Here is a 26,309-nt window from a genome sequence, read left to right as displayed (position 1 = left end):
GGAAAAAATTTCACAATTTAAGTTACGCATATTTTTTATCCATGTACCAAAGTTTTAATATTTATCTTTGGTTTTTACTTAAAATAATTCTTTTACTTCACAAAACTTTTAACAGACATAGTTTTATCACATTTGTTGATGTTGCAAAGTTAAATAAATACAATAAATTATACATAACTTAACTTACCATAACTTGGAACTGACGTTTATTTATTCTATTTCCCAAATTTCGCTAAATCGGATTTCATGTTTATCAGTTTATATGAATATTTTGTGGCTTTAAAGTCACCAATTACATCAAAACTACCGTTCTTAATAGCCTCAGAGTCCCGACGTAAATAAATAAGCAGGACGGTCAAATGAAATTGAAATTAAATAAAAGCTACATTATATATATATATATATATATATATATAGGGGAGAGTCGGGTAGCCCAGCTCACTTAAGGAGTATTGCTTATATTTCTGTATAATACTGAGTAATAATCAACATTTTTGTATGTTTCTATTGTTTTATCATCTAATTAAATAATGCAAAAAGAATAAACCAAAAAAAGAATAGTTAAACTTAAAAAAATAGAAATTTAAAAAAACATGTTTTTCAGCTCTTTTCAAAATGTGTCGGGTAGCCCCGCCCAGTTACAAAAATTATGTTTTTTGACTGTTTTTTCAGGTGTAAATGAAAATGACCAATGTATTGACAATAGATAAACCTCATTTATCATTTTTATCACAAAATTATTTTATTTATTACATATTTATATACTTTTAGTGAATTCTATCATTTAATAACAACAAATGTCATACCTTTTATCATTATTAATGTATATTAATATATTATAATATTAATATATATTTATATTAAATATTTAACGAAAATAATTTAATTTAAGTAACAATAATTAATAACAATAGTTGTTTTTCAATATAAACTTATTTGGTTGATCTCTTCTTATAAACTTAATATAAAATACTTCTTATAAAATTACAAATTCACTTTGTATTTTGATTGCATTCAAATGCTTCTGTAGATTGATTCGTTCACAAATAAGTGAAAATAAATAAGTAAGCAAATAGCTTATCATAATATTTATGATTTCTTGATATTAAATTTAATTTGGATATATCAATTACATTTTAAAAATATTTAATTTTTCATTTTTAAATATATAAATTTATGTTTCATATAATATTAAAACATATATTTGTTGTTAAAAATGCATATAACATTCAAATTTGAAGCAATAAAATAATAATCTTTGCAACCGTACATTTATCGACGAAATAAAATTGGGCGGTGATACCCGACATTCATGTGAGCGGGGCTACCCGAAATCCAATTTTTTTGTAAATTTGTAATTACTCGAACAATTTTTTACATACAAACTTCTTTCTTTGTGCAAATTAAACTTAAGACTACATACTTTAATGCTGTATGTATAGAAAAAATTATTTTTTTAGTATTAAAATGAAGTTTAATCGAAACATTCAACCAATGTTTCTTAATTTCATGACTACTGTATTCAACATATTTTCAAAACTATTGTTTACCATGTTACCAGCTGCATAAATACTTGAAACTTCGAAAATAATCTTTTTTTAATATAACAATTAATGTCCGATGGCCCATTGACTTGAAAAAATATTCTATACATATGAAATTGACTGTGGGCGGGGGTACCCGCTGGGCGGGGCTACCCGACTCTACCCTATATATATATATATATATTACTAAATATCAAATTTGTAGTCTTTATTTAATAATTAGAAACATGTTATTTTTATTAACAAAAAACTAAAACAAAAAAATAAATAGAACTCATATTTGTTGTAAATTTGTTCCTCGTACTAAAATATCAGTTTTGTTTTCGATTTTTTTTTTCATAAAACAATCATTTTATTTTTCGATCACTTTAATGAAATATATTTTGTTAATTTTATTTATGATACACACTCAATAGCCGTTTTTAGTACAGCAAGTTATGCTTCATCTTAAATTACCATAATTAGGAAGGTTGGCGTATTTATTCAATTACGAAAAGTTCTCTAAATCGCATTTCGTGTTTATCAGTTTAATTTGAGTCTCCTCTCGATTCAATATCACCATTGACACGCAAGTTACTTTTTCGTAATGTAACTGTAGTCTCGACATAATCAAGTTAACAGGACGGAAAAGTGAGGTAGAAGTTAATGAGACAGCAGGAAACAAAACTTGATGAGGCGGGAGAAGACCCGGATGTTCAGCCGACCACACAACTAAACGAAGAAGAAACAACTCAGAATCTGCTTGAGAAAAAGTACTCTTGTTTCTTTAGATTCAGCTTTGTTTCTTATTACTTTCTTTTTTTCTTTCTTTCTTTTTTTTTTCAATTGAAGGAAATTTTATTTTCTCGGACATCAAAAAAATTGATTGCATTCATTTTCTGCATCTGGAAATGAAATATTTAAAGAGCAAGTGAATGTCATTTTGAAATGAATGCCATTTGCATTTACATTAGCGGTAGCATATTGTGAATTGTTTTAATCTGAGACCATGACATTTAAGAAATTTGTAATTTATTTGGAAATAATATTTTCTAGATGTTCTGCATTCCTCGAAACGTATTTGTGGCATTTTATTAAAATGTGAATATCAAATAGAATTTTAATGCATCAATTATTAAAAAAGATATTTTAATTAAAGAGTTGAGTTTAAAAATAATGTATCCCAATACTTGCTTGGTAAGTAACGCAAGTCAGGATATGTGTGTAGACTCATCAAGTTAATATATAACGAAGGAAGGATGCAAAATGGCAAATTTAATGCTCAAATAATTCTTACGATACCTTTTCAACCAGGTAAATGTTGAAAATATTCATCATTTTGATTATTCGTATTTATAAGATCCTCTACTTTCAAATTTCTTTGCAGCAAAGGAAATTGAAATTGAATTGAATTGAAATGAATTGAAAAGCAAAATTATTTGCTTCAAGTAAGGAATCGCTGTCAGTTTAAAATTACTGTTTTAAAGACAATATAGTTCCGATTAAAAGACATAACTACTAGTAGTTATGACGCGACTAATCATTTAGCGGTAATAAACAATGTGCCACTTACGTAAAATATTTCGCATGAATAAGCAATCAAACCTATTTTAAAAAGAAAAGTTTCCTTTTCACAGAAAACACTGGTGGCATCCCACGTGATTGTCTTCTTATTAGATTACAGCATGTTGATTGTAGTTGTCAAATGACCACTTAATCCTTATTCTCTCTAAAGCATACATTATGAAGTCGTTTGATCTAAAAAGTAGATCTAAAAAGTAGACATGAAAGCATTATCGTCTTCAAAAATCTTCTGACATAATTACCTATAAAATTTAAACCAACTTGTCAAATTTATATCAAAACGTCGTAAAACAAATGTCTTCAAGAACTATTCTATGTAATACTAGATAAAGGATGACCCATTTCCTAGATCAGCAGTGTTCTAAAAATGCTTCCGCTATAGAATCGTAAAATAATCTTCGTTCTTTCAGCAGAGCCCCAACTTCGTAAATAAAATTCATTAACATAGTGTTAATGAGTTTTATTGAATATACAAACCAAATATAGTACAAATTATTTGGAATAGACAGCTAATTAGTTTGAAAATATTTAATCCAACGAAAGAAATTTTCGTATTTCCCATAATTATTTGACGTGAGCCATGATGGCTCAGAGAATAGAGCGTTAGTCTTTCAAAGAGGTGACCAGGGTTCGAATCCCAGCGATGGCAGGTCGATATGAATTCCGCATATAGCTTGCACCAACCACAGTGCTGACGTGAAATATCATCAGTGGTAGACGAATCATGGGTTAGAGCCCCCTTGCATTCAAGCTATACGTGGGTGGTTTTCGTAGTTTTCCTTTCCCTGTAACGCAAATTCAGGTTAGTTCCATGAAAAAAATCCTCCACGGAAGCAAATTTCCTCCAATACCTGATCCAGGAGTTCCTTTATATTCTGGATTGGGATCAAAATTTCAAGGCTATGGAGTTGAATATGAATAGTCGTAAATCCAAAATTGGGTTGGCTGTTCAACTACGGTTATAAAATTGTTTGACGTGAGCTGTGGTGCACTGAACCGGGTTCAAATCCGAGCCATGACAAGTAGATACAAATTTTGCACTCGACTCACAACTACGGTACTGACGTAAAATATCCTCAGTGGTGACGGATCATGGGTTAGTATCCCCTTCCCGTCGGGCTAACCGTGGGTGATATCCATTATTTTTCTTTCCGAGTATCGCATATGTGGGTCAATTCCATCAGAAAGTCCTCCGCGAAAGCAAATTTCTCCCAATACTTGATCCTGGAGTTCCCTTGTCTTTTGAATCAGGTTTAAAATTTCAAGGCTACAGAGTGGAACATTGGTAGTTGTAAATTCAAAATTGGGTCGACTGTTCAAAGACAGTTATAAAATGTAATAAAAATTACTTGACGTTTTTAGGAATTTTATACATTTGATATAATTCGTAATTTTTTATCCGGCATGTCATATAATTACCCATTATACATTTAATTATAATACATAATTACATTATTCATAATTCATTATTTAGTAAAATTCTTTTTTTACAATACTTACAAGCTTTTAAAGGGGCAAGACATCCCTCTCTGTCAGGAGCTGAAGTCAAAATATTAGTTTGAAACTAAATGCTCCTTTTTAGTGAAATTTGTTGTTTCAAGTAGCTTTAAATTTCAACTGATTCATTGAGAATTATGTGTGAGTTTCATTTAATTGGTATTATGATATTTATTCAAGTTAAATAATTATGTTTGAATGGGAAAAGGCAGATGAATGTCTTTTAGTTCCCCGTTTTTGACATGAATTTGTAATTTTTTGATAAGAAATGAATAAAGACAGAATGCTTAGAAAGTAATGCAAGTTATTCACTCTTTCATAATCAGTGTTTTTCTCTTTTGTGGAAATTCTAACTATCAAAAATAAAATATTTCTGATAAGGTGATGCCCTTAAGGTACTTGTGATACTTTTTTGTGTTATTTAACAATTATGGAGTTAAAATGTAAGATCAAAAGGATTTTTTAATATGATCCCGACAATGGTATTGAATAGATTCAATACCAGTGAATAGATAGAATACTTCTTGAATTAATTAGATTGAATAGCTAGAATAATTCCTGCTATTGATAGTTCTTCATTTCTGATTCTTCTGATTTATTATGCTTCCATGATAATTTTGTTATTACCCAGTGAGTTAAATAAAAGTGTGGGCCCTTTTTATTTGACTAATTTATATATTTTACTAAATATTTTCTAAGAGATACAAAACGATGCAACAAACAATGATTTTGTTAGAAGCATTATCTGATTGATATTTAGTAGATCTAGATCAGATCGAACCTGATAAACCAGGAATTTTAGTTGATACGGAAAACATAGGTGGAAATAACTTAAAGTCAGTTATTCTATTCTATATCTGTCAAATATTGTTTCCAAAACTAATATTGGAGAAGATAAAGATTGAACTTGAATCCTAGAGTCAAGTGAAGAAAAATTGAATGCTCAATTAAAAAATCGAAAGTGGAATTTAATGAGACAACAGAATTGAAAAAGTCGGGGAAAATGTCAAGAACGCATGAATTGTGCTTTTCTTACCAATATATAAATAACTATTTTATGCTTTAAAATTAGTTTAACTTTTAATACATCACCCAAAATGCTATTTTACATTTTCACGAATTTTTTAGTGGATGCCTTAAAAATATGTGACTACGTAGAACCTATTATTCCATTCTATATGTGCATCTGTAGAATATTGTTTCTAAAAGTAATATTGCAGAAGGTGAAGAGTAAAATTAAATAGTGAAATCAATTGAAATTAAAAAAAACCTGAAAGCTCAATCAAAAAATCGAAAGAGAAATTTAATAAGCAGCAGAATTGAAAAAGACGAATACAGTTTTTTAAAAATGTCAAAAACGCATGAATTGTTCTCGTCTTGTCGATATATATAACTATTTTATGCTTTAAAAAGAGTTTAACTTTTAATATAATACAAAAAATGATATTTTAAATTTTCATGAATTTTTAAGTTGATACCATTTTATTCTGAGCGAAGTACTGGAGCACAACTGAAATAAATCATGACCACCATCAGACTTAAATTCTACTGACAAACATCAACGTTCCAAAAATGGAAGAACATCGTTAAAAACGAACTTAAAAGCTTTTTCACTCTTTTTTTCTATTATTATTTTTCGGTACTATTTAGTAATAAATTAATCTAATTTCAAATTTTTTGGTTTACCCTTTCTTAATTCCCCATTAAAACGGTTACAAAAGAAAACTCAGACAAAGCAAGTTTTGATGTAAATGAAATGACAAATTTTGCCCGTATACACTATATTCTATTACAATATATATTCGATAATCATACAAAATCTTGTTTGATTATAGAATCAAATTCCACCAAAGGGAAATAAATACCACCTATAGCTGAAATACGAAAGTTAAAACCGTTTCATTACATACTATTGATACATACAAATATTATATTAATGAAAATTGTGTTAACCCTCAAATTTGGTAATTTCATTTAATATAGTTTATCAAAACAAATTACGTTCATAACAAATTTTCTTTGTACCACCACTACATCAAGGAAAGCAGATTTAACAACCACGTACTATAAAAATCCAGCATTTACGAGCTAGAATGAGCATGTGAGAAAACATCCCATGAGCCATCTGCTACTCCTAATGTATTTTCGATAAAATCCGATCTAAGGGTCCATCAGGTCAGCTAGCCCACATGTTTGTTATTCACTTCAATACTGAAAGATAGATTTAGTGAGAGATCATTACAATACTTATTCTCACACTGTTTTTTTTCTATTGTATCTCAAACCGATGTAACAAGGAAAACTATTTTTTTTTACATTTAATTGAAAAATATGGTCCTATTGCATCTTTTAAAGCATAAAATATAGACCGATTTAGTTTCCCTGTTACACTTCAAAGCTGAACAATATATTTAATGAGAAATTTTTTCCCTCCAATATTTATCTTCACACCATTCTTTTCTATAGTTTCTATAGTCGATGGTACTATTTTCTTTTACCTTTAATGGAAAACTATAGTCCATTGTATTAATAATAATTTCATAGAAATATAGACCCTTACAGTAATAGAGTAATAATAATATAGACCATAAAAATATCGAGGCATTCCCAACAATATTTATTTTACACTGTCTTATAAGATTTTTTTATTGGTTCTCAAACCGACGTAGCATTTGTAACCAATTTTTTTAACTTTTAATTAAAAAAATAGACCAATTTCATTAATGATCGAAAAAATTTAGACCTATACATTGTTGGTGGCATGAAAAATTTTGACCTATTACATTATCTATTACACTTCAATTCTGAAAGATAGATTTAGTAAAATAAATCCCTAACAGTATTTATTTTAAACTATTTTATGACATTCCTCACTCTCTCTCCTTCAATTAGTTCTCAAATCGACGTAACAGTAAAATAATTTTTCTCAAAGTAATTGAAAAATATAGACCAATTTTAAATAGCTGTCGTCAATTTTTTCATAAGTTTTTTATTATTATGTTCTATCAAACAAATATTATACATTAATTTAGAAAGGTCTAAAATAAATTTCTTTTTCTACACTATTTCCTTTACAATTTAAAAAAAATGCAACTTGCCGATAATTCCTTTTAAATTCTAATTACAAAAATCTCTGACTGATTTTAAGACACACACATGGGAATAGTATGTGTAAAAAATGTCGGAAACAAAAATTCCTATAATAAATTCAGACTAAAAGATTGATTTCAAAATACTGAAATATTCAAAGATAAACACAACTATCCGATGAATAATTTGTCAGGCAAACAGAAACGACATTTCACGAATTCTCATAAATTGTGTCAAAGCATGTAAGAGAAACGGCAGTTATTTGTGAATATGGACGATACAGACCTTTTTCATTAAATATAACTCAGGTAGTAAATGTAATTGGATAATATAGACCTAATAGGGAAAATATATTCATGAAATATCGTTGGAAAATATGAACCAATTTCGAAAAGCTATCCTCAATTTATATTATTATATTCTATCAAGAAAATTGTATACATTAATTTTAAAAAAAATACTTCAAATTATTTATACCTTTATTTAAAAAAAATTACATTTATAGTAACATGAAATAATATTTAAACTTAAGTTAAAAAACTTTAAATAAATTTTCTTCTCTATTTTCCTTAGAATTGAAAAAATGCCACTTTCCGATACTTCTTTTCAAATTCCAATTACATAAATTGCCGTCTTATTTTGCGAAACACATATGAGAATAATTTGTTTAAACAAGCGTCTGATACACAAAATACTATAATAAATTCAGACTGAAACATTGATTACAAAACCCTGAAATATTCACGAGATAAACACAACTATCCAATACATCAAACAACAGGTAAATAAAAACGAGATTTCATGAATCGAAATAAATCGTGTCAAAGTATGTAAGAGAAATGGTATATATCGATGGATACAGGAAATGCAAGATTTCATTAATTTTAATTGAGGTTGCAAATGTAATTGAAAATTATAGGAAATAAATTTATTAAATTTAATTTAAATATATAGACAATTTTTTAAAACATATTCTCAATTTTTCCTAAGACTTACGTTATTATATTTTATGAAACAAATCTTATACATTAATTTAGAAAAGTTTGAAAAATATAATTCCCTTTTCGATACTATTTTTTTAACATTTCTTTCGATACCTCTTTTCAAATTCCAATTACAGAAATCACTGTCAGATTTTGAGAAACACATATGGGAATAGCTTATGCAAACAAACGTCGGATACACGAAATCCTATAATAAATTCTAACTAAAAGATTGATTTCGAAAGCCTGAAATATTCCCAAGATAAACACAACTATCCAATGCATCAAATATCAGGTAAACAGAAACTAGATTTCACGAATTGCCATAAATACTGTCAAAGCATAGAAGATAAACGACAAATATCGATGGATATAGGAAATGCAAACCGTTTTCATTAAATGTAATTGAGGTTATGAAATACGAGATGTAATTACGTATCTAAAACAAGTATTCATTATATATTCCATATTTCATCGTTAATAGGCGCTTTATGCCAAGATACTGATCATTTACTAATTGAATATGCACCCATACACATGTAGATATAACTTGGATAAACGATTCCAATAGAAAAAGGTTTTATGTAAAGTTCTTTTACTTAGAACAATTTATTATTAATTTATTGAATGAACGCTTGATGTACGTATTGTAGGATACATTCTTAAAAACTGTATTATAATTGGGCATTTCGAATAGTATTGCCTTTTTTGATGTCTGATGAATTAAAGAATAAAAGAACGTGAAACATAAGAAAAGTTTAAGCAAAACAGATCGGAAATTTCGCAGCCTAGTTGCTTTGTTAGAAAGTAAGCGATTATTACACTGTTACTTATTAATAATTTCTATTTATTTCACATTTTCTACCTTTATTTATTATTATTTAATTACTTATAATTCTATTTTTTATCTTCATCCATATTTTTTTTAAAATTTCATTTAGAATTTATGGTTGAATCATAATGCTTTACGTGTGATAAATATAACCTGAGCATATAATTTTTATAACTTTCAGAAGTCAGCAGACGGCTTTTTAGAATATTCCAGTCACAAGCAAACAAGCGATTTTGTTTTTACTCTTTCCAAAGTTTCCTGTTCTGGAACTTTCTAAATGTTAATTTTTACTATGTGTTCGCAATGAGTTTAGTTAGTTAGAGATAAGCAGAAATATTAATATAGTGCATATTTACGAGCACTCGTTTAACATTTTGTAGAAATATAACTTTAATTTATATGAAGGAATTTGATATTTTGTAAAAAAATATCAATGTTTTTATAACTGAATTTTTTTAAAGTACCTGCTTACTCTTGTTAAATTTACGTAATAGTGATACTTTATTTTGCAAAATGCAAGCCACATTCATTACATAGTTGTGTCACGAGAAAAAAATAGAGAAATCTCAACTTATATGTAGAATTTTTACTAAACAAAAAATATCCAACACACAGACTTTGCTCTGACAGATTTTGAAATAAAGCAAAATATTGTTGAAATAGCACAAATTATCAATTTTTGAGCTTAAAATTACTGTCAGAAAAATACTTTCGATAAAAAATTGATCAAATTGTTTTTTAACGAAAAATTATTATTTAAAAAAAGTTATATTCACATTTACAAATGCTTAATTATATATATGAGCATCAAATACGGTATGTATTTAATTTCAACTTGATGAAATAAAGAAACAATTAAATTTTGTTTATTTTTGGTATAGGGAGAAATTATTCGGAATTTTAATTTTAAGTCATTTTTTTCTAATGCATATGCCTTTAGTCCTATTACAAAGTTTAAAATTCTCAAATCAATCATTTTTTTTATTTCATATGTTTACAGATAAAAATACTTCCTGAGCAGACTTAGTTCCTTCTTATTGTGCGTTTATTAATTTGTTTTTGATTATTTTTAAAGTGAAATTTTGCAATCGAAACTTCAATCCATTGCTAACTAACTCTTAGATACCTACCGAAACTCAGTGTCTGATTATTCAGTGTCAGCTAGTACAATCAAACCTTACTGCCTGTCAAATTTACGACCACTTTCAGACTAGAAGAAGCAAAACTAAGAAGTAGAAATTTCAAAATTACCTTCTTTTCTAGTATACTTTTAGAAGTAGTAAATATTTTTATCATACGTTAAATGAAAATTGCTGGGTGCACCACTTTTCTACTGGGAAAATTATCACAACTTCTTTTAAAAGAAATTCACCTTAAGTCTTTTCATTTCAGATTTGTCGAAAATAAAAAATAAAAAAAAATCATTTTTTAGTTTAATTGAATAACACTGGGGAATATTATTTTTCTACTGCATGAAATTTTCTTAACCCATTGTAGACACTGATTTCAAAACTGATTTCAAATCTATAATCAGTTTCATTCTCCAAGCTACAGTTTGTTTAATATTTAATATTTCTTAGAGTGTCTTGTGTCGAAATGTATAAGTTTAAGAACGTTATACATAACAAGGAGTAGCATGGATGTCTTAAAAACTTTTAGTGATGTTAAGTCAAAGCATCAGGATCGAAAATACACAAGTAACCAAGCCCAGAAATGCCACCAAAACTCTGAAACTCGTATGTTCTGAACAGATTATAATAAGAAAGCCTCCCTAGTTGGGTTCGACATTTCCGAGTATGGATAATTGAACAATTTTCCTCTTGAGGAAGTACCCTAACTGCCCTAGAAGTTTATTGCAACATTTATGAGATACCCTGTAATATGTAACGCTTTAAAACTTGAACATTTCGACAAACAAAAATGAACTAAAAATGTCATTTTAAAAAAAGTAGCTATAGAAGCAAAACTAATGTCAGATTTGAAATTTCCAAACTCGAATAAAGCAAGATTATTAAAATCATTAAAATTAAGTTTCGTGTAATGCATAGAAAGGAATTTAGTTGTTGCTGTTGCTTTTTTTTAAAAAAAATATATACGTATTCCAATTTAGTATGACTGCCGCTTAGCCTTTTTGCATTAACACAGTTTTAAAAGAGGAAAGTGGTACTTTTTGCAATGAATCTCACATGCTTCTGTAATTAAAAGAAATTTTGCTACCACAAAATTTAAGTATACCTCAAATATGAGCCGCAAAAACCGTATGAAATATAAAACATATATATCTCAAAATCAATTGAAATATGTGTCTAACATAAATTGAACTAATTCGTTTTTCTTATTAAGCTTTGCATCACAGGGATAAATTAATAGAAATATTTCAATAAACTAACAAAGCGAAAAAATTATCTTATTAGAAATATAGTAAAAAAGATAATAAAATTTCAATATTAATTTATTTATTTCAGTTTGAAAACTAATATATTAAAAATAGTATTGCTTCTGTTTCATGGAAAAAATTTTAGGAGAAAACTAAACTAAAGTAATAAAAAAGATATAAAAAAACTCTATAAAAACTCTATATTTAATAATATTTTTAAAAAATCATCAAGAATAATAATTTTAAGAATTTCTTATAGTTAATCCCTACATTTTCGTTTATTCGTAAATTATAAAAATAAATATTAATAACTTTAAGTGAGCCTTTCAGAAAAAAACAGCTGGGATAAAAATAATTTTCCTCTGCTTCTTTATCTCTAAACAAATGAGTTTCTCATAAATCATTATTTTTTTATGCAAAATAAAAAAAATCATAAATGAAAAAAACATCATCCGAAGATTATAGTCTACTGCCAATAATGAGCTTTAAAGCTTAAAGTAATTTCATTATTAATAAAACTCTTAGAAGAAAAATTTAAATAATACTTGAATGTTTTCAATTCACAAAAATATTTTTAAAACTATTAAACAATCTTCTTAAAAAGCTTTATTATAGTTCAATATAAATTAAGTGTGGTTTTTCATTTCCATTTATCTATTTATTCAAAACTTAAACTTTTTTTATAAACTTAGTTAAGATGAACTAAATAATATACTTTCAATCAGTTATTAATAAGAGTAATATAAATAAATACTTTCAATCAGTTATTAATAAGAGATGTATTTCTTTTATTAAAATGAGAAGAAAATATGGGCAGAACAATCAAGAATATCATAAAATTTACAATATTTCCGGTTCTTTAGGAACACCAAAAATCTTTCAATTTACCCAAGTGCTTTGCAATGATTTTGGTAAAATTTAAAAAACAATATTTTGTAATGATTGAAAAAAAATTGGTTAACCCCTTCCTTCTGACTCCCATGAAAATGACGGAATGAGGTTTCGCCCTCTATTTCTCGCTCCCGTGATATTTCCGGGCTGGAGTGTTCAGTAGTAACGCGCCAATAAGAATAAAATTAATCAATTTTTTTTTGCCCGGAAAACATTTTATTTCTCATTTTATTTCTCATTTTACACACCAGATAGCAGTATCAGAATATTTTTAAGGTAATTGTAGATAATAAGTTTATGTTAAACTAGATATCAGCACTAATCAAATACGTGTATTTGCGGTAGAAGAAAAAACTAGGCACTTTTATGACCGTTTTCTTGAAAATTACCCAATCGTTAAGGGGTAAATGTAATAAAATTTAGTAATTTTATCAAGATACCTGAGAGCATGGCATAAAAGCCATTTATTCGGTTATTTTGCAAAATGGAATTTGTTTACTAAATGTATGGAAATAAGAACTAGATTTTTGTGAAACAGAATTTCTGATAAACCGTTATCATGAGAACGAAAAAATTACCAAATGAATGGTTTAAGTACAGTATATTCTGGTTTCATTAACCAAAAGTGGGGCTTTTTATTAAATCTGTAATGTTCGGTAATTTCACCAGAATTATTATTTTTTTATCTAAACTAATTATAATTGTTTATAATCTAAACTAAGTTACAAAAAGGACTTTATTAACACTGGAATTGTCTTCTTATAATCAGTTTTTATTCTGAGAGATATTTATAAAAAATTAAATTACCGAATATTCAAAACTTTTACTTTAAAAATCACATAACCTTATACATTTTGAAGCTTTAATAATTCTAACAGTGTTTACATTTTCTGATAAAGAAAGTATTAATTTTTCAACGCCAAAATAGCAATATGCTTAAAAAAATCTATTATTTAATAATGAAAAGAAGAATTTGTGCGTGTGTGCCCCACTTAAATTTCCAGAACTATTTGTTATTGATTATACGCTTTTCGCCAGGTATAAAAGAGTATTCCGGGAGCATTAATGTAAAAAATATATTAATGATGTTTAGTTCTCGTTAAATATTTAAAACACTTTTTTCTCTAACAAAACTTTTGAAAGATATAAAAAATGTAAAAAGTAGCAATAGCTTTGCATCACCCTTATTCTTTAAGGTATTATTATTTTTTTATCTTTATTTGTTTTTTGTTTTATACGAAGAAATGATTATTAGCTCTACTTTGAAACGTAAAGTAAAAAAGGTTAATTAATAAATTCCTTCTCGGGTTATTCATAAAGATGAAAAAAAACAAGGCACAATATATGTTTCTCATATTTAGCTCTTTCACTGCTCTGGATACCTAGAAAACTAATTTGTGAAAATTGACAAGGGTGATTGTCTAATATTCATCCTTTTCTGCTGAAACTATTTAATTATATTCATTATATTCACTTTCGTTAATTAATAAAATAATGGTAAGTATTTTTAATCTAGATCCATATATCATCCGGAATTTGAATATTAATATGCAAGTAAATTATTTAATTTTCTCATTGTATGCAATAATGTCAAATTTAAGCCATAATTTGATGAAATGAATATTAATATGATTTTGCTGGAGCTTTGAACAATTATTAATAAAACAGTTTGTGCTATATACTTTATCAAATAAAAAAATATGTTGCGTTAAAAAAATGAGCTAATTTTGCTATCTAATTTAGTTTAATTGAAATTTAGACGAATTATAATTTTAAAAAAATTATGAAATTCATATACCCCTTATACATTTATTTTCTAACAAATTGAATCAAACCATTTTTTATGCGTGTCTCTTAACATGCATAATTATAATGATGACATGAGTGAAATTATTTGTCTATTGCCGATTTTTCTTATTTAAAAATTTTTATTGAATTTTCAAAAAGATTAAAATTTGAATAGTTATTTCTAAAAAAATTACTCTTTTTCCTTGTGATTTTAGCTAATGAAACTTAGCCAAAGTATTTGAAAGCGTTTTTTTTATTCATTTATTTCTGAATAATATTTGTTGCGTCAACAAAACTATATCGAGAATTATACTGCGATATCTATAGCTGGAAGAAGTTTTATATTTCTTACATCTAAGCGTTCGTACTAAACATATAAAATAACGATGCTTAAAATTTGCAATTAACTTTTGAAACATTTCTTTTTGAAAGATCAATTTTTGTTGCTTCAAAAATGTCCACTTTAAGTGTTTTGAAAATTTATACTGAGAACAAAATTATTGTGAAAACTACCAGAATATGGTAAAATTTACCGTGCTCCGGGATCTATGGAATACCGAAAAATTCAGTAATTCTTCCAAAGTGCTTCAATTATGATGTTAATAAAATTAGCAATAAAATTAACAATAAAATATAGTTTTATAATATGTGATAAAATTGGGTAAATTTGACAATTTTAGCATGATACTATAGAGCATGGTATAAAAATCTTTTACTCAATGCAATTCACTTTTCAGTTTTTGTATTTGTTAAATGTGTGGTTATAAGAATTATAACTTTGAAAACCAGAATTTCGTTATACCGTTACCATGTGAACGGTAGAATTATTAAGTGAATGGTTTAATTTTGGTTTTTATTACCAGAATAATGTTGTCGTTTTTTTTTTTTTTTTTTTTTTTTTTTTTTTTTTTTTTTTTTTNTTTTTTTTTTTTTTGCGAGAAACGTCATTACCATTCTGAATGGCAATTTTATTCCGTGTGATTAAATGTGAAGTGCTCCGTGTGAATTGCCGTTGAATATAATGTACAAAAATTAATTCTAATTCATTTTTGCACATTAAATGCATCCCACTTCAAAACATGGTTAATTTAGTTTTTTTTTCTTTTTGTAAACAAATCTATATACGTTAAAGATAATTATGTTTAAAAACCAAATATTTTTAAAGTCATTCATGATTTGTGAGCTTTCAATTTCAATACTTTTCCACTTAATACAAAGTATAAATTCAATTTAAACCTCTTTAACATCGATAGATACTTATACCCATAATAAAAATCCCTATTTTTTTAAAAAAATATATCTATATTTTTGTCAAACTTTAAGGTCCTTTACATGATAATCACGCTCCAAATAATCTTTATTTAAAAACCAAATAAAAAAGAACATTTTTTGTCCTACATTTTATTTTTTCCACTGAATGATAAGTTTTTTTATTTCTATTCTCTATCATTTCAGACTATCCACCAACTTTGTTAGAAAGCTTCAATGATCAGACTCTGGAGCCTGGACCATCTGTGACACTAAAGTGCGTGGCTCAAGGAAATCCACTTCCACAAATCACTTGGACCTTGGACTCAAATATTATACCAGAAAATCCACGCTTTCGCCTGGGTGACTATGTAAGAACTGGTGGGGGATCCACAGAAGTGGTCAGTTATGTCAACATCACGTCCGTCAGGCCCGAAGATGGTGGACTTTACAAATGTGTGGCCACAAATGACGTCGGAGAAGCAAGCCATTCAGATCGGTTGAATGTCTTCGGTCCGCCATTTGTCAGAACTATGGCTAATATGTCTGTAGTAGCGGGAGAAACATTACGGTTACAGTGTCCCGTTGGCGGGCATCCGATTGAAAATATTAAATGGGAGAAAGGTAATATTAGGATTTATGTTTCAGAAATGTTAGATTAATCTAAGAAATTTGTTCAGCGAGTGTAAGATTTGAATCTTTCTGGTTATGTAACGTTCGCAATTATTTTATTCGGAATCTTATTTCATACATTATGTTTCTGGTATGACATAAGAATTAGTTTTATTTCTTAACTTTGATTGATTGTAATATGGCTTGACTAAAGAAGGATTTATGATTGAAAGTTTTATGTTTCTCGCTGTGAGAAGGATATTTAAATGAAAATTATGTTTGAAATTTTTTTTTTCTTTCATAAAATAGCTTTAATAAGGGAATTTATTTGTAGTTAGAAAATATGTCTTGGATTACAAAATCCTTAAGTAAAAACGTTAAATATTAATTATTACTAAACCATGAATTTTAAAAGTTCGCGTTATAATTATAGTTTAGTTTTTATTAAATTTTGAATAAGTAAAAGTATAAAATCATAATTATTAGATTAATTTAATTTTTCAGTAAATATAAAATCAAAAAACAGAAATAGTAAATCGAGAAATTTGAGACAACTCTGCTTAATATTGAATGAAATTATTATTTTTTTAAGTTAATATAAAATTAGGTAATTAATTATTCTGATCACCTCAAATAAGGAATCTGATATTTTAGAAGCAGGTAAGTTGCGGAACTATACTACTTTTAAATTGTGCTAATATTCGTAATGTATTTACTAATACCATAATATTGTTAACTTTCTTTTTTTTTATAAATTAACCATATTTGTTGATGTACTAAATTATTCCTAAAAGGTTGGATCGTTTACATTTTCACTTCATAAACATGAAATAGGAAGAAAGAAAACTTTTTACCGTTCAGGATTCTGCAATACTCTTGTAAGCGACCGTAATATTAGATATTGAAAGTCTATCATGCATTACATTTAAATATTAATACATTAGAACACATTTTTAAACTTAAGAGAATTTCTAATGTAATCAAATGTCATTCACTTAAATAACTCTCTGATGTATTCTTAAAAGAATTCATATAAACTAATTAAATTGTTTAATTAGGAATTTCAAAATTTTACTCGATTTATCATGCTAATAATTGCCTAAGTCATACGACATAATTTAGTAAATTATTAATTTCTTCATTAAAAAATATTCCTTTTAATTTATTTTTACATCGTTTTGCAAGATATTTCCTTATTCGCCCAGTTGCTTTTAAGGCCAGGGTTTTAAAATATCATGCAGAAAGTTTGATTAAGAATTATATTTTTGGAGATCAAAATACTGAATATTATTAGACATCCACCTTAGCTTAATTTTTTGGTCATTTTACATAATTATTTTTGTTTTTATTTACTAATGTTCAAAGCAATTACGTTCAAAGCATATTATTTTTTCACACGTATTTTCTTTGAGTTCCTCTTTTATAGCTGCTTTTAAAACCAGTTTTTTGAAATAACGTAAAATTCATTTGATTTACAAAGTTTTCATTTCTTTTTATTTTCTTCTTTTGAGTGAAATGCTAATTACTTAAACCAGAAATTTTATTAATTTCCAACACTCCACACATTACAAATTTCAATGTATGTCTTTTCTCTTCATTTGAACTGATACCAATGACATATTGATCACCTATTCAATACTTTAACGAAAATTTTAGAAATAGTATTTCGGAAGATTTAAAATTAATTTTTACTAGTATATTCCATTTTATTTATTAAGCTTATACACTGTTAGAAACTTCTCGGAAAAAATTGCTAAATAACAATTTTTTTAATTGTTGTTTTACCATCTTCAAACTAAACAAAAATAACCCTAAATAATATTTCCTACATTATCTTCAACACATGAAGAGTTTCCTGTGTCCTGCAACCCTCAATTTGTGACTCTGGATTATTAAAGTACAGTATTATAATTCACGCATAGATGGCAGCACCTTCACGCAAAACGTCTAGTATTTCTCATCTCTTACGATAGATGAAACAACAAGATGAACTAATTAATCCACGTCCCATGATTTATTTGATAAAACACAATTCGATACCACTCTAACTCCAATACTCATCCCCTAACAAAAAAAAAACTAAATTTTAACGCTCAGTTAAATTTCTCTTTCGCAGTGAAGTTATGCTAGTTTTAAATGACAAAAAATCTATATAGTTTTGTGTTTATCGTTTTTAACCACACTAGTTGTAAGTAGTTTCAAAACTGTAGCGATAAAAAATGTTCTTTACCGTAAACTTTACTGTTAACTGAATTGAATTGGATGGACAGACTGCGGTCAGTTGTTTTACCATAATTTCAGAAGGAAAATTCTAACAATGTTTGATATATTTAATTTTCGCATGTTTCAAAATAACACAAAATCATTTTATTTCGCTAAAATATGCTTCGATGTTGAATTGAACAAATGAATCAGCGTCACTGAAGTATATATGTAAACTATATTAGCTATAATACATTTAAATGTAATTTTACAAATGAAAACTTTTTTCAGAATTCTAACAAAGAGAAATCCACTCATTATTATTTTAAAATGCGTGTTAAAGGTGGTATTACAGAGTTAAATATTTTTCTCTCTTCGTAACATTTTCTCCTAATACTTAAATCCTTCTTTAAGTCCCAAAGCTTATTTTTTTAAGGAATCTTTTTTTCTTTTCCCCTAAAAATCTGCTATTTCTTAGATTCTTGGTTTTAAGCAGATAAAAGACTATCTTTAACAGTATTCATAAGCCATTAGAGTTACTAANAGACATGCCATCACAATTTTGATCCTCTGCAGAGGTGATGACACCCCTGCTTCGGTAGCTCGTCCAGTAGAGGATAGTCTACTTTACTCGTCTGTCAATTAATACTAATAATATATTGGAATTTTTGTTAGTTAAAAATAGTTAAGTAAAAAATTATACAATTGACCCCACTCTCCCCTATATATGTAAACTATATTAGCTATAATACATTTAAATGTAATTTTACACAAGAAAACCTTTTTCGGAATTCTAACAAAGAGAAATCCACTCATTATTATTTTGAAATGCGTGTTAAAGGAGGTGTTACAGCGGTAAATATTTTTCTCTTTTCGTAACATTTTCTCCTAATACTTAAATCCTTCTTTAAGTCCCTAAGCTTATTCTTTTAAGGAATCTTTTTTTTTCTTTTCCCCTAAAAATCTGCTGTTTCTTAGATTCTTGGTTTTAAGCAGATAAAAGACTATCTTTAACAGTATTCATAAGCCATTAGAGATACTAATTATATGGAAATATAAGGAAAGGAATAATTTTGCGCATATTATTTGGTTTTAAAAAATTTCTTGATTTTTATTAGATTTATTGTTGAATGCTAAACTTAGTTAAAAATAGTTCACACTTAACATTACACATAACTACAGGGAATTAATCCTTTTTTTCCATATAAGGAAAGTTAACTTAGATATAGACTCTTAAAAATATTCTCTAGAGGAATATTTTAAAACAAGCATGCATTCGAACTAATATTTTATCATATTAAAAATTCATTTCAAATAAATACTTAATATTTAAAATAATATGTTATGTTTGGAGTTTTATTTCCTAGTTTCTGTTGTTTTGGATTTTTGGATGTTTGGAGATTTATTTTCTAGTTTCTTAGGTGTAACTGTGAAAAAATCCAGATATAAGACAAAGCTATCGCAAATATTGTTTCTTCAATTTTTTCATAAGACATGAAAAATTGTTACTTCCAAAGCTATATTGGATCTTTCGTCTTGATTTTATGCATTGAATAAAAATTGCTGTAATATTCTCTTACCTATCCAAATTTGAACTATGACCCATCTCTCTGTTAAGTTCGGTTTGTCTTTGTCTCTTTATGAGTCCCTTTTAGAAAAAGAACCAAAGATCAAAATTACATTATTTTCTGATATAATCATCGTACTTGGATCTTTAAATCAGCGCTTAAAACTGCGCTTCGTTCACATGAGTCTTTGGAAAGAACAACAACATAATTTTTAACCAGGTTAAGTTTTCATCATTATACTGTCCAAAGCAAGAAACACACTGAGAAAAAAAATATAGTCAAACCTACCATGACAATAAAAAACAGTTTTTTATTATTGTACATATAAAAGCTTTATTTCTTTTAAGGCACACATAATACAATTTTATTCTTTTTATGAACTATGCATTTACTTATTCACAAAGTTGTTTCGACAAAATAAAATTATATTTCAATTTTACCTACGTAAATAAACGAATGTTTCGTTGAAACGTAATATTATAATAACAAACAATTTTTCTTAAAACTTAAAATGTGCTTACTTTAGACAATTTTCTTTTTTTAACAAAACGTCAACTATAATCCATTTTACACTAATTTATTATTTAAAAAAAAAATACATGAAATTTTAAAACAATTCTCGATAAAAATGTCTTTCTCAACTTTAATCCCAGCAATTCTTAACTTAAAGTAATTTTTCGCTAAGAAAACAACTTTGGTTTTCAATCTCTTTTTCTCTAATATATTTATAAAAGCCACGCATAACTTAGAACAGAAAAACAAAAATCTGTCTTTCCAGCCAATCGATCTTTCCGACAAAACTTTTGCGTCTTCGCCTGCCCAATTCTTCCCATTTCTACTCTTTCGCCTTTACGTCAAAACTGAAGTGAAGAAGGTATTGGGAATTTGATAGGACGGTTTTTGACTGACGTCATGCGAAGGTGACGAAGATAAAGATGAGCAGACGAAGAAAGAATACAACGAATGAGAGTGGGAATTTTGGTAGAAAAAAAAAACTGCACAAAGAGAGTAAATGAAAAGAGGAATGCTTTCAAAACCAGATGCCGAAGTGATAGGACCTATATCTTACCCACTTGCCCTTCTTCCTCACGACAAGCAAAAAAAAGGGAATTTTTTCAAACCCAATCTCTTAGCATTTCTTGCATGCTGTCGCGTAAAATTTCTAGAAAAAGAAAGAATTTTGCGAAATATATATGTATATGTTTTCTTCACTTTCATTTTCAACTATAGAAATGCCAGGTAAAAATAGCTGCTACGGAAAGAAACTGTAGCTAGGAGTTGAATTTAAAACAGTTTTTTTTCTTTTAAATAGAACGCTGTTTTTCAAGAAAAATATATTGTAAAATGTTGCAAGTCTGGTGAAAAAATTACTGGTTAAATTATTGCGTTCTTAAATAAGCACTGCAATATCATGAAAATATATTTTTTACTAAAATCTCCTTTTTATATGATAGATAAGCTACACTGTAAAATATTTTAGGGTATAGTTGCCACCATTTTTGATGTTGAGTTAATATACAATTACGTTAAATACATTTTCAAGAGCAAAATCTTAATTATCGTGCAAAAGATAATATGAAATTGACAAAATAACAAATGTTTGAAAAAATTAGTACGAATATGTTACTAAAAATATATTTGATTTCCAAATAAAATGTTTTTGCATTAAATTGAAATGTGCACACAAATACATGTTTTCCGTAAACAAGCAAAAAATGAGTATACAAATAAATAAAACTATCATAGTAAAAAAGTAAAGAAAAAATATGACTACATGCACAGCAAAAAATTTTAGTTTTCTTCAACAAGAAACAAGAAAAATGGCGGGCTCGATCACCAAAATTTGTTACAGTGTAGCGATCAATCTCGAGTGGATTATCTTCAGTATTTACTTTATTTTTAAAATTTTTAGTATCGCTAAATAACTAGTCGAAGTTAAATTTTTCAGAATTGCTACCATGAGTGATACATTAAGGATGATGCCTAGTATTTTTATAACTGATACCCCTACAAATACCAGTTCTAGCCAATTTTTCAGGCATTTTTCTTAATCCAAATAGCATACTTAAAGATCATATAGTTGGACCATACAAACAAATATTCTCTGATTTCAAGAATGCAACAAAGAAACTAGTTTCTCCCTATGGTATATCTTATTTCCAATTATATCTTATTTCCAATTATATCTTTAACTACAATATTACTAGCATTCCTTAATAATACGATGAAATATTTAAAGCTTTATTTAATTTATTTTAAAATTGTTTCACAAAATCTTTGGTGCTTTATTTCTGCCGTGATATTATTTCCTTTCTTTTTAATTAAAGTTATTTTATTAAACGTAATTATTAACCCTAAGCAAGTAACAATATATTTTATTAATTAGTTTTAAAAATTCATATTATATAGTTATTTTTTAAAAATGCAATGGTTGAAATCCTTCTGATATTTGATTAACCTTTTTCTTACGGCGCTCAGCATGATGAAGTAATTCTGGTCATTCTTTACTTAAATGCTGGTCCTCACTTTTGTTTCATTCAATTTTCATACTTATATTGGTCATACTTGTCTACTTATTGTACCAGCCGTAATCAAAGGTTTAAGGTTATTGATTTCAACTATAATAACCACAGAGTAACAATAAAAATTACGGAAGAATTTCTTTTTTTAAAAATGGTAAGCGACGAAAACGCATTTTAAATTCTAACACTTTTTTGTTTAAAATTCAGTTGGAAGTTTTTTGGGTTATTTACGTACTATGACATTCAAAATAACTTTCAAGGGAATTCAAAATAATTTAAATTCACTAGTAGGTTTGCTAACTTGGAATTTAGCGTCTCTCTATATGATTTTCTAAATTGGAAGCTCTGCTCCTCACTAAATGACAATAACACTTTGCCTTTTCATATAAATTCTCATGCAGCCGTGGTAGATAAGGGGATAGAGCTGTCGCTTTACAATGCAGTGAACCAGGTTCGAAGGCCAGCAATTGCTGGTAGATATGATTTCCGCACCCGACTCACGCCGAGCACTGTTCTGACGTAAAATATCCTCAGTGGTATATCTGTCACAGGTAATAATCCCTTTGCGATCAAGCTAACCGTGGGAGGTTTTCGTAGTTTTCCTCTCCATGCAACGTAAATGCGGGTTAGCTCCACCTGAAAAATCCCCCACGAAAGCAAATTTCTCCCAATACTTGATCCATAAAGTATCTTTTCCTCTGGATAGGGTACAAAATTACAAGGCTGCGGAGTTGAACATTAATAATCGAAAACCGAAATATTGAGTCGGCTGTTCAACGACGGTTGTAAAATAAAAATATTCGCATGCATTCTGTTCATTAGGAGAGTTGAATTTTTGAACTCAATTTATACTGGAACATTTTGCAGGAAAGTTTAGATTTGTATTTAAGAAATGTAAGAATTTTAAAAAAATTTTTTTAGTTTTTTCTTATTTTAAAAGTATATTACGATTCAATTATATTAAAATAAATACTGATTATAATATAGATAATTTAAAATTATTAATATTGTATACTTATTACCTATTGCCTTTTTTCACATTGCAAACATTTGCAATACGTGGTAACTTAAAATTTTTAACTTTTGTTCAAGAACATTATTTTTAAATTATTATCTTTTAAATTTTAAAGAAGAAATGGAGAATTCTAGCCAATATTAAATGAATTTTATCGATTCCTCTAGCTATTGCATGTGATACGTAAATTAATAATGTGATACGTAAAGTTTTTTTTTAAATAAAAAAAAAATTATTATTATATTTTTCTCTATGAATTCACACTCATGACTTATTTATGCAATTCTGCTTAGTTACACTTTGATAATATCCTTATAAAACTTAAAGATTATTGTATGAATCAATTATTGACTGCTAGTGTTTTCGCAGACGGTGTGAGATTACCAAACAACCACAGGCAAAAAATATTTCCCAATGGGACATTAATCGTTCGAAACCTGGAAAGAAATTCCGACTCTGGATCATACAAGTGCATTGCTTCAAACGCAGATGGAATAAGCGCTGAAAATTCTCTATTTATTAAAATCATTGGTAAGAAAATTTTACTGTATTTTTTCAAAATAACTTTTAACATTATGATGGCCATACTGGTATGTATATTGTATAACATTCCATTTTCATTTTCTCTTTGACAAATGTTTAAAAAATGGTTTTTTTAATAGAGTATTTATTTTATATTTGTTATTTTTAAATACAGAAAGTCTTTAAAATGACTATATCATCGAATGATAAAAATCATTGTAAAAAGGATACTTCTGTCTGATCGTGTAGCAACGATGTTTAAAATGGTTTGATCAATCATAATAGCTATGTAACGAGTTAAATTTCAAAATAATTTATAATTATATTCATTTTATCATTAAGGACAAAGTTTTGTCACTAAGGTTTCCTTTATCAAAGAATAATTTGACATGTTTTCTTGTAAACCTAAAATGAAGTTGGCGACGTCTGGAAGCAATTATCCATTTAATTTGTTTTCTCACAAGAGAATGAGAAAAATATCCAATAATTGGGTTAGATAATAAATAATACTTACAAATAGCAATTCAGTTATTGTACCATTAGCTTTGCGTTTTCGAAGAACTATATTGGAGTAATTTTTAAAAAAACAAAGAGGAAAAAGAAAAACATAATAACAAATTTGTTTCAAAAACGCTCTTATAAAAAATAAAAAGCCACAAAACAAAACAACAAAAGGATATAGTCAAACAAAAGGATAAAGGATTCAGTCAGCTCACACGATTGAATCTGTAAATTAGAGTGCTCTCTAATATTGTATTAATAAATAGAAAGCAAAATATATCAATACAATAATACAATTCTTAGCATAGAAAAATCAACATAAGTGGCAGAAAATTTAAAATTGAGATTTTTATATATTTGGTATCTTTGTATATATAAGGTACTTATTAATAAAAATTTCAAAACTACATTTTGTTAGATATGTTTTTTTAGAATTCTACGTTATCGCTTGTAGCCAATAATAGTGAATGTCAATCGAAAGAAATTAGTAGTCGAGCCATTTTCGTGAATCTTGAAATCTATCGTAATGTTTATCGCAAACAGTATATATAATATATGTATATATGGGCAGATCTCTAAAACCTTTAACTTTTGATAATAAAAAAAAAAAATAATAATAATAATAATAGGCACACTGTTTTTACACCTCCAGAATTGTTTGAAAATGTATAAAATATCAGAAAATAATAGTGAACATCGAAAATTTTGATGCCCTTATAAGTATAAACAAAAAATTAAAATTTTTGAACTAATTTTTCTAGGTTTATAATCACAAACTATCATTCGGTGAGGTTACAGTTACGATGTCTAGACGTAATCAGACTCAGATCTAGAAAGTGAATGTTAAAATCAATCAAAATTTTGATCACGCGTTTGTGATTGCCTAATTTATTTTCTGTGTTGTGTGCATCACATTGCGTTGCATCTGAGTAAAGTTTTCGATCTATTCTCTAGGTTGTCCAGACCGTAACCCTGTCAAACAGTAACCTCAGGATTAATTAATTGAATTTAATATATCAGAACTTAGTTTTTTCCCTATGTTTTTCTAATTGAAGATATTTTTTGACTGAAAATAATTAAAGTAAGCCATTTGATACATTTTATAACAATTTAACTTAATATTAAAATTTTTCAATTCATTATGACACTAATAATTTTTGATGAAAATTGAGGGGTAAATATGGACGAAATTAGTAAAAAGAAAAAAAATGATCAATAAAAGAAAAATAGGTTCAATAAGTTTATATGTTTATTAAATAAATGATACTTTTGTCGTTTTTATGATTTTTAAGGAAATCTATATAAACCTAAAAAAATTAGTTCAAAAATTTTAAATTTTTGTTTATACTTATAAGGGCATCAAATTTTCGATGTTCATGATTATTTTCTGATATTTCATACATTTTCAAACAATTTTGGAGATGTAAAAATAGTGTGCCTATTATTTTTTATTATTTTTTCTTATTATCAAAAGTTAAAGGTTTTAGAGATCTGCCCATATATATATATATATATATATCGAAATTAAATTTTTTGTGCTTGATTTTGTAACCA

General features: G+C 27.2%; 1 protein-coding gene across 1 annotated transcript in view; it reads left to right on the top strand.

The window, feature by feature from the left end:
- Nucleotides 1–26,309, top strand: part of LOC107457170 (cell adhesion molecule Dscam1-like) — a 260,596-nt gene that overhangs the window by 154,693 nt on the left and 79,594 nt on the right. Inside the window, exons 6-7 of the mRNA XM_071179192.1 lie at nucleotides 16,021–16,437; nucleotides 24,102–24,263. Of these exons, the coding sequence (XP_071035293.1) occupies nucleotides 16,021–16,437; nucleotides 24,102–24,263 (579 nt within the window). The remainder of the gene's footprint in view (nucleotides 1–16,020; nucleotides 16,438–24,101; nucleotides 24,264–26,309) is intronic.

The sequence above is a fragment of the Parasteatoda tepidariorum genome, chromosome 3 (assembly GCF_043381705.1).
Source record: "Parasteatoda tepidariorum isolate YZ-2023 chromosome 3, CAS_Ptep_4.0, whole genome shotgun sequence".
Taxonomy (NCBI): Eukaryota; Metazoa; Arthropoda; class Arachnida; order Araneae; family Theridiidae; genus Parasteatoda; species Parasteatoda tepidariorum.
This window is presented reverse-complemented; position numbering and strand designations above follow the sequence as displayed.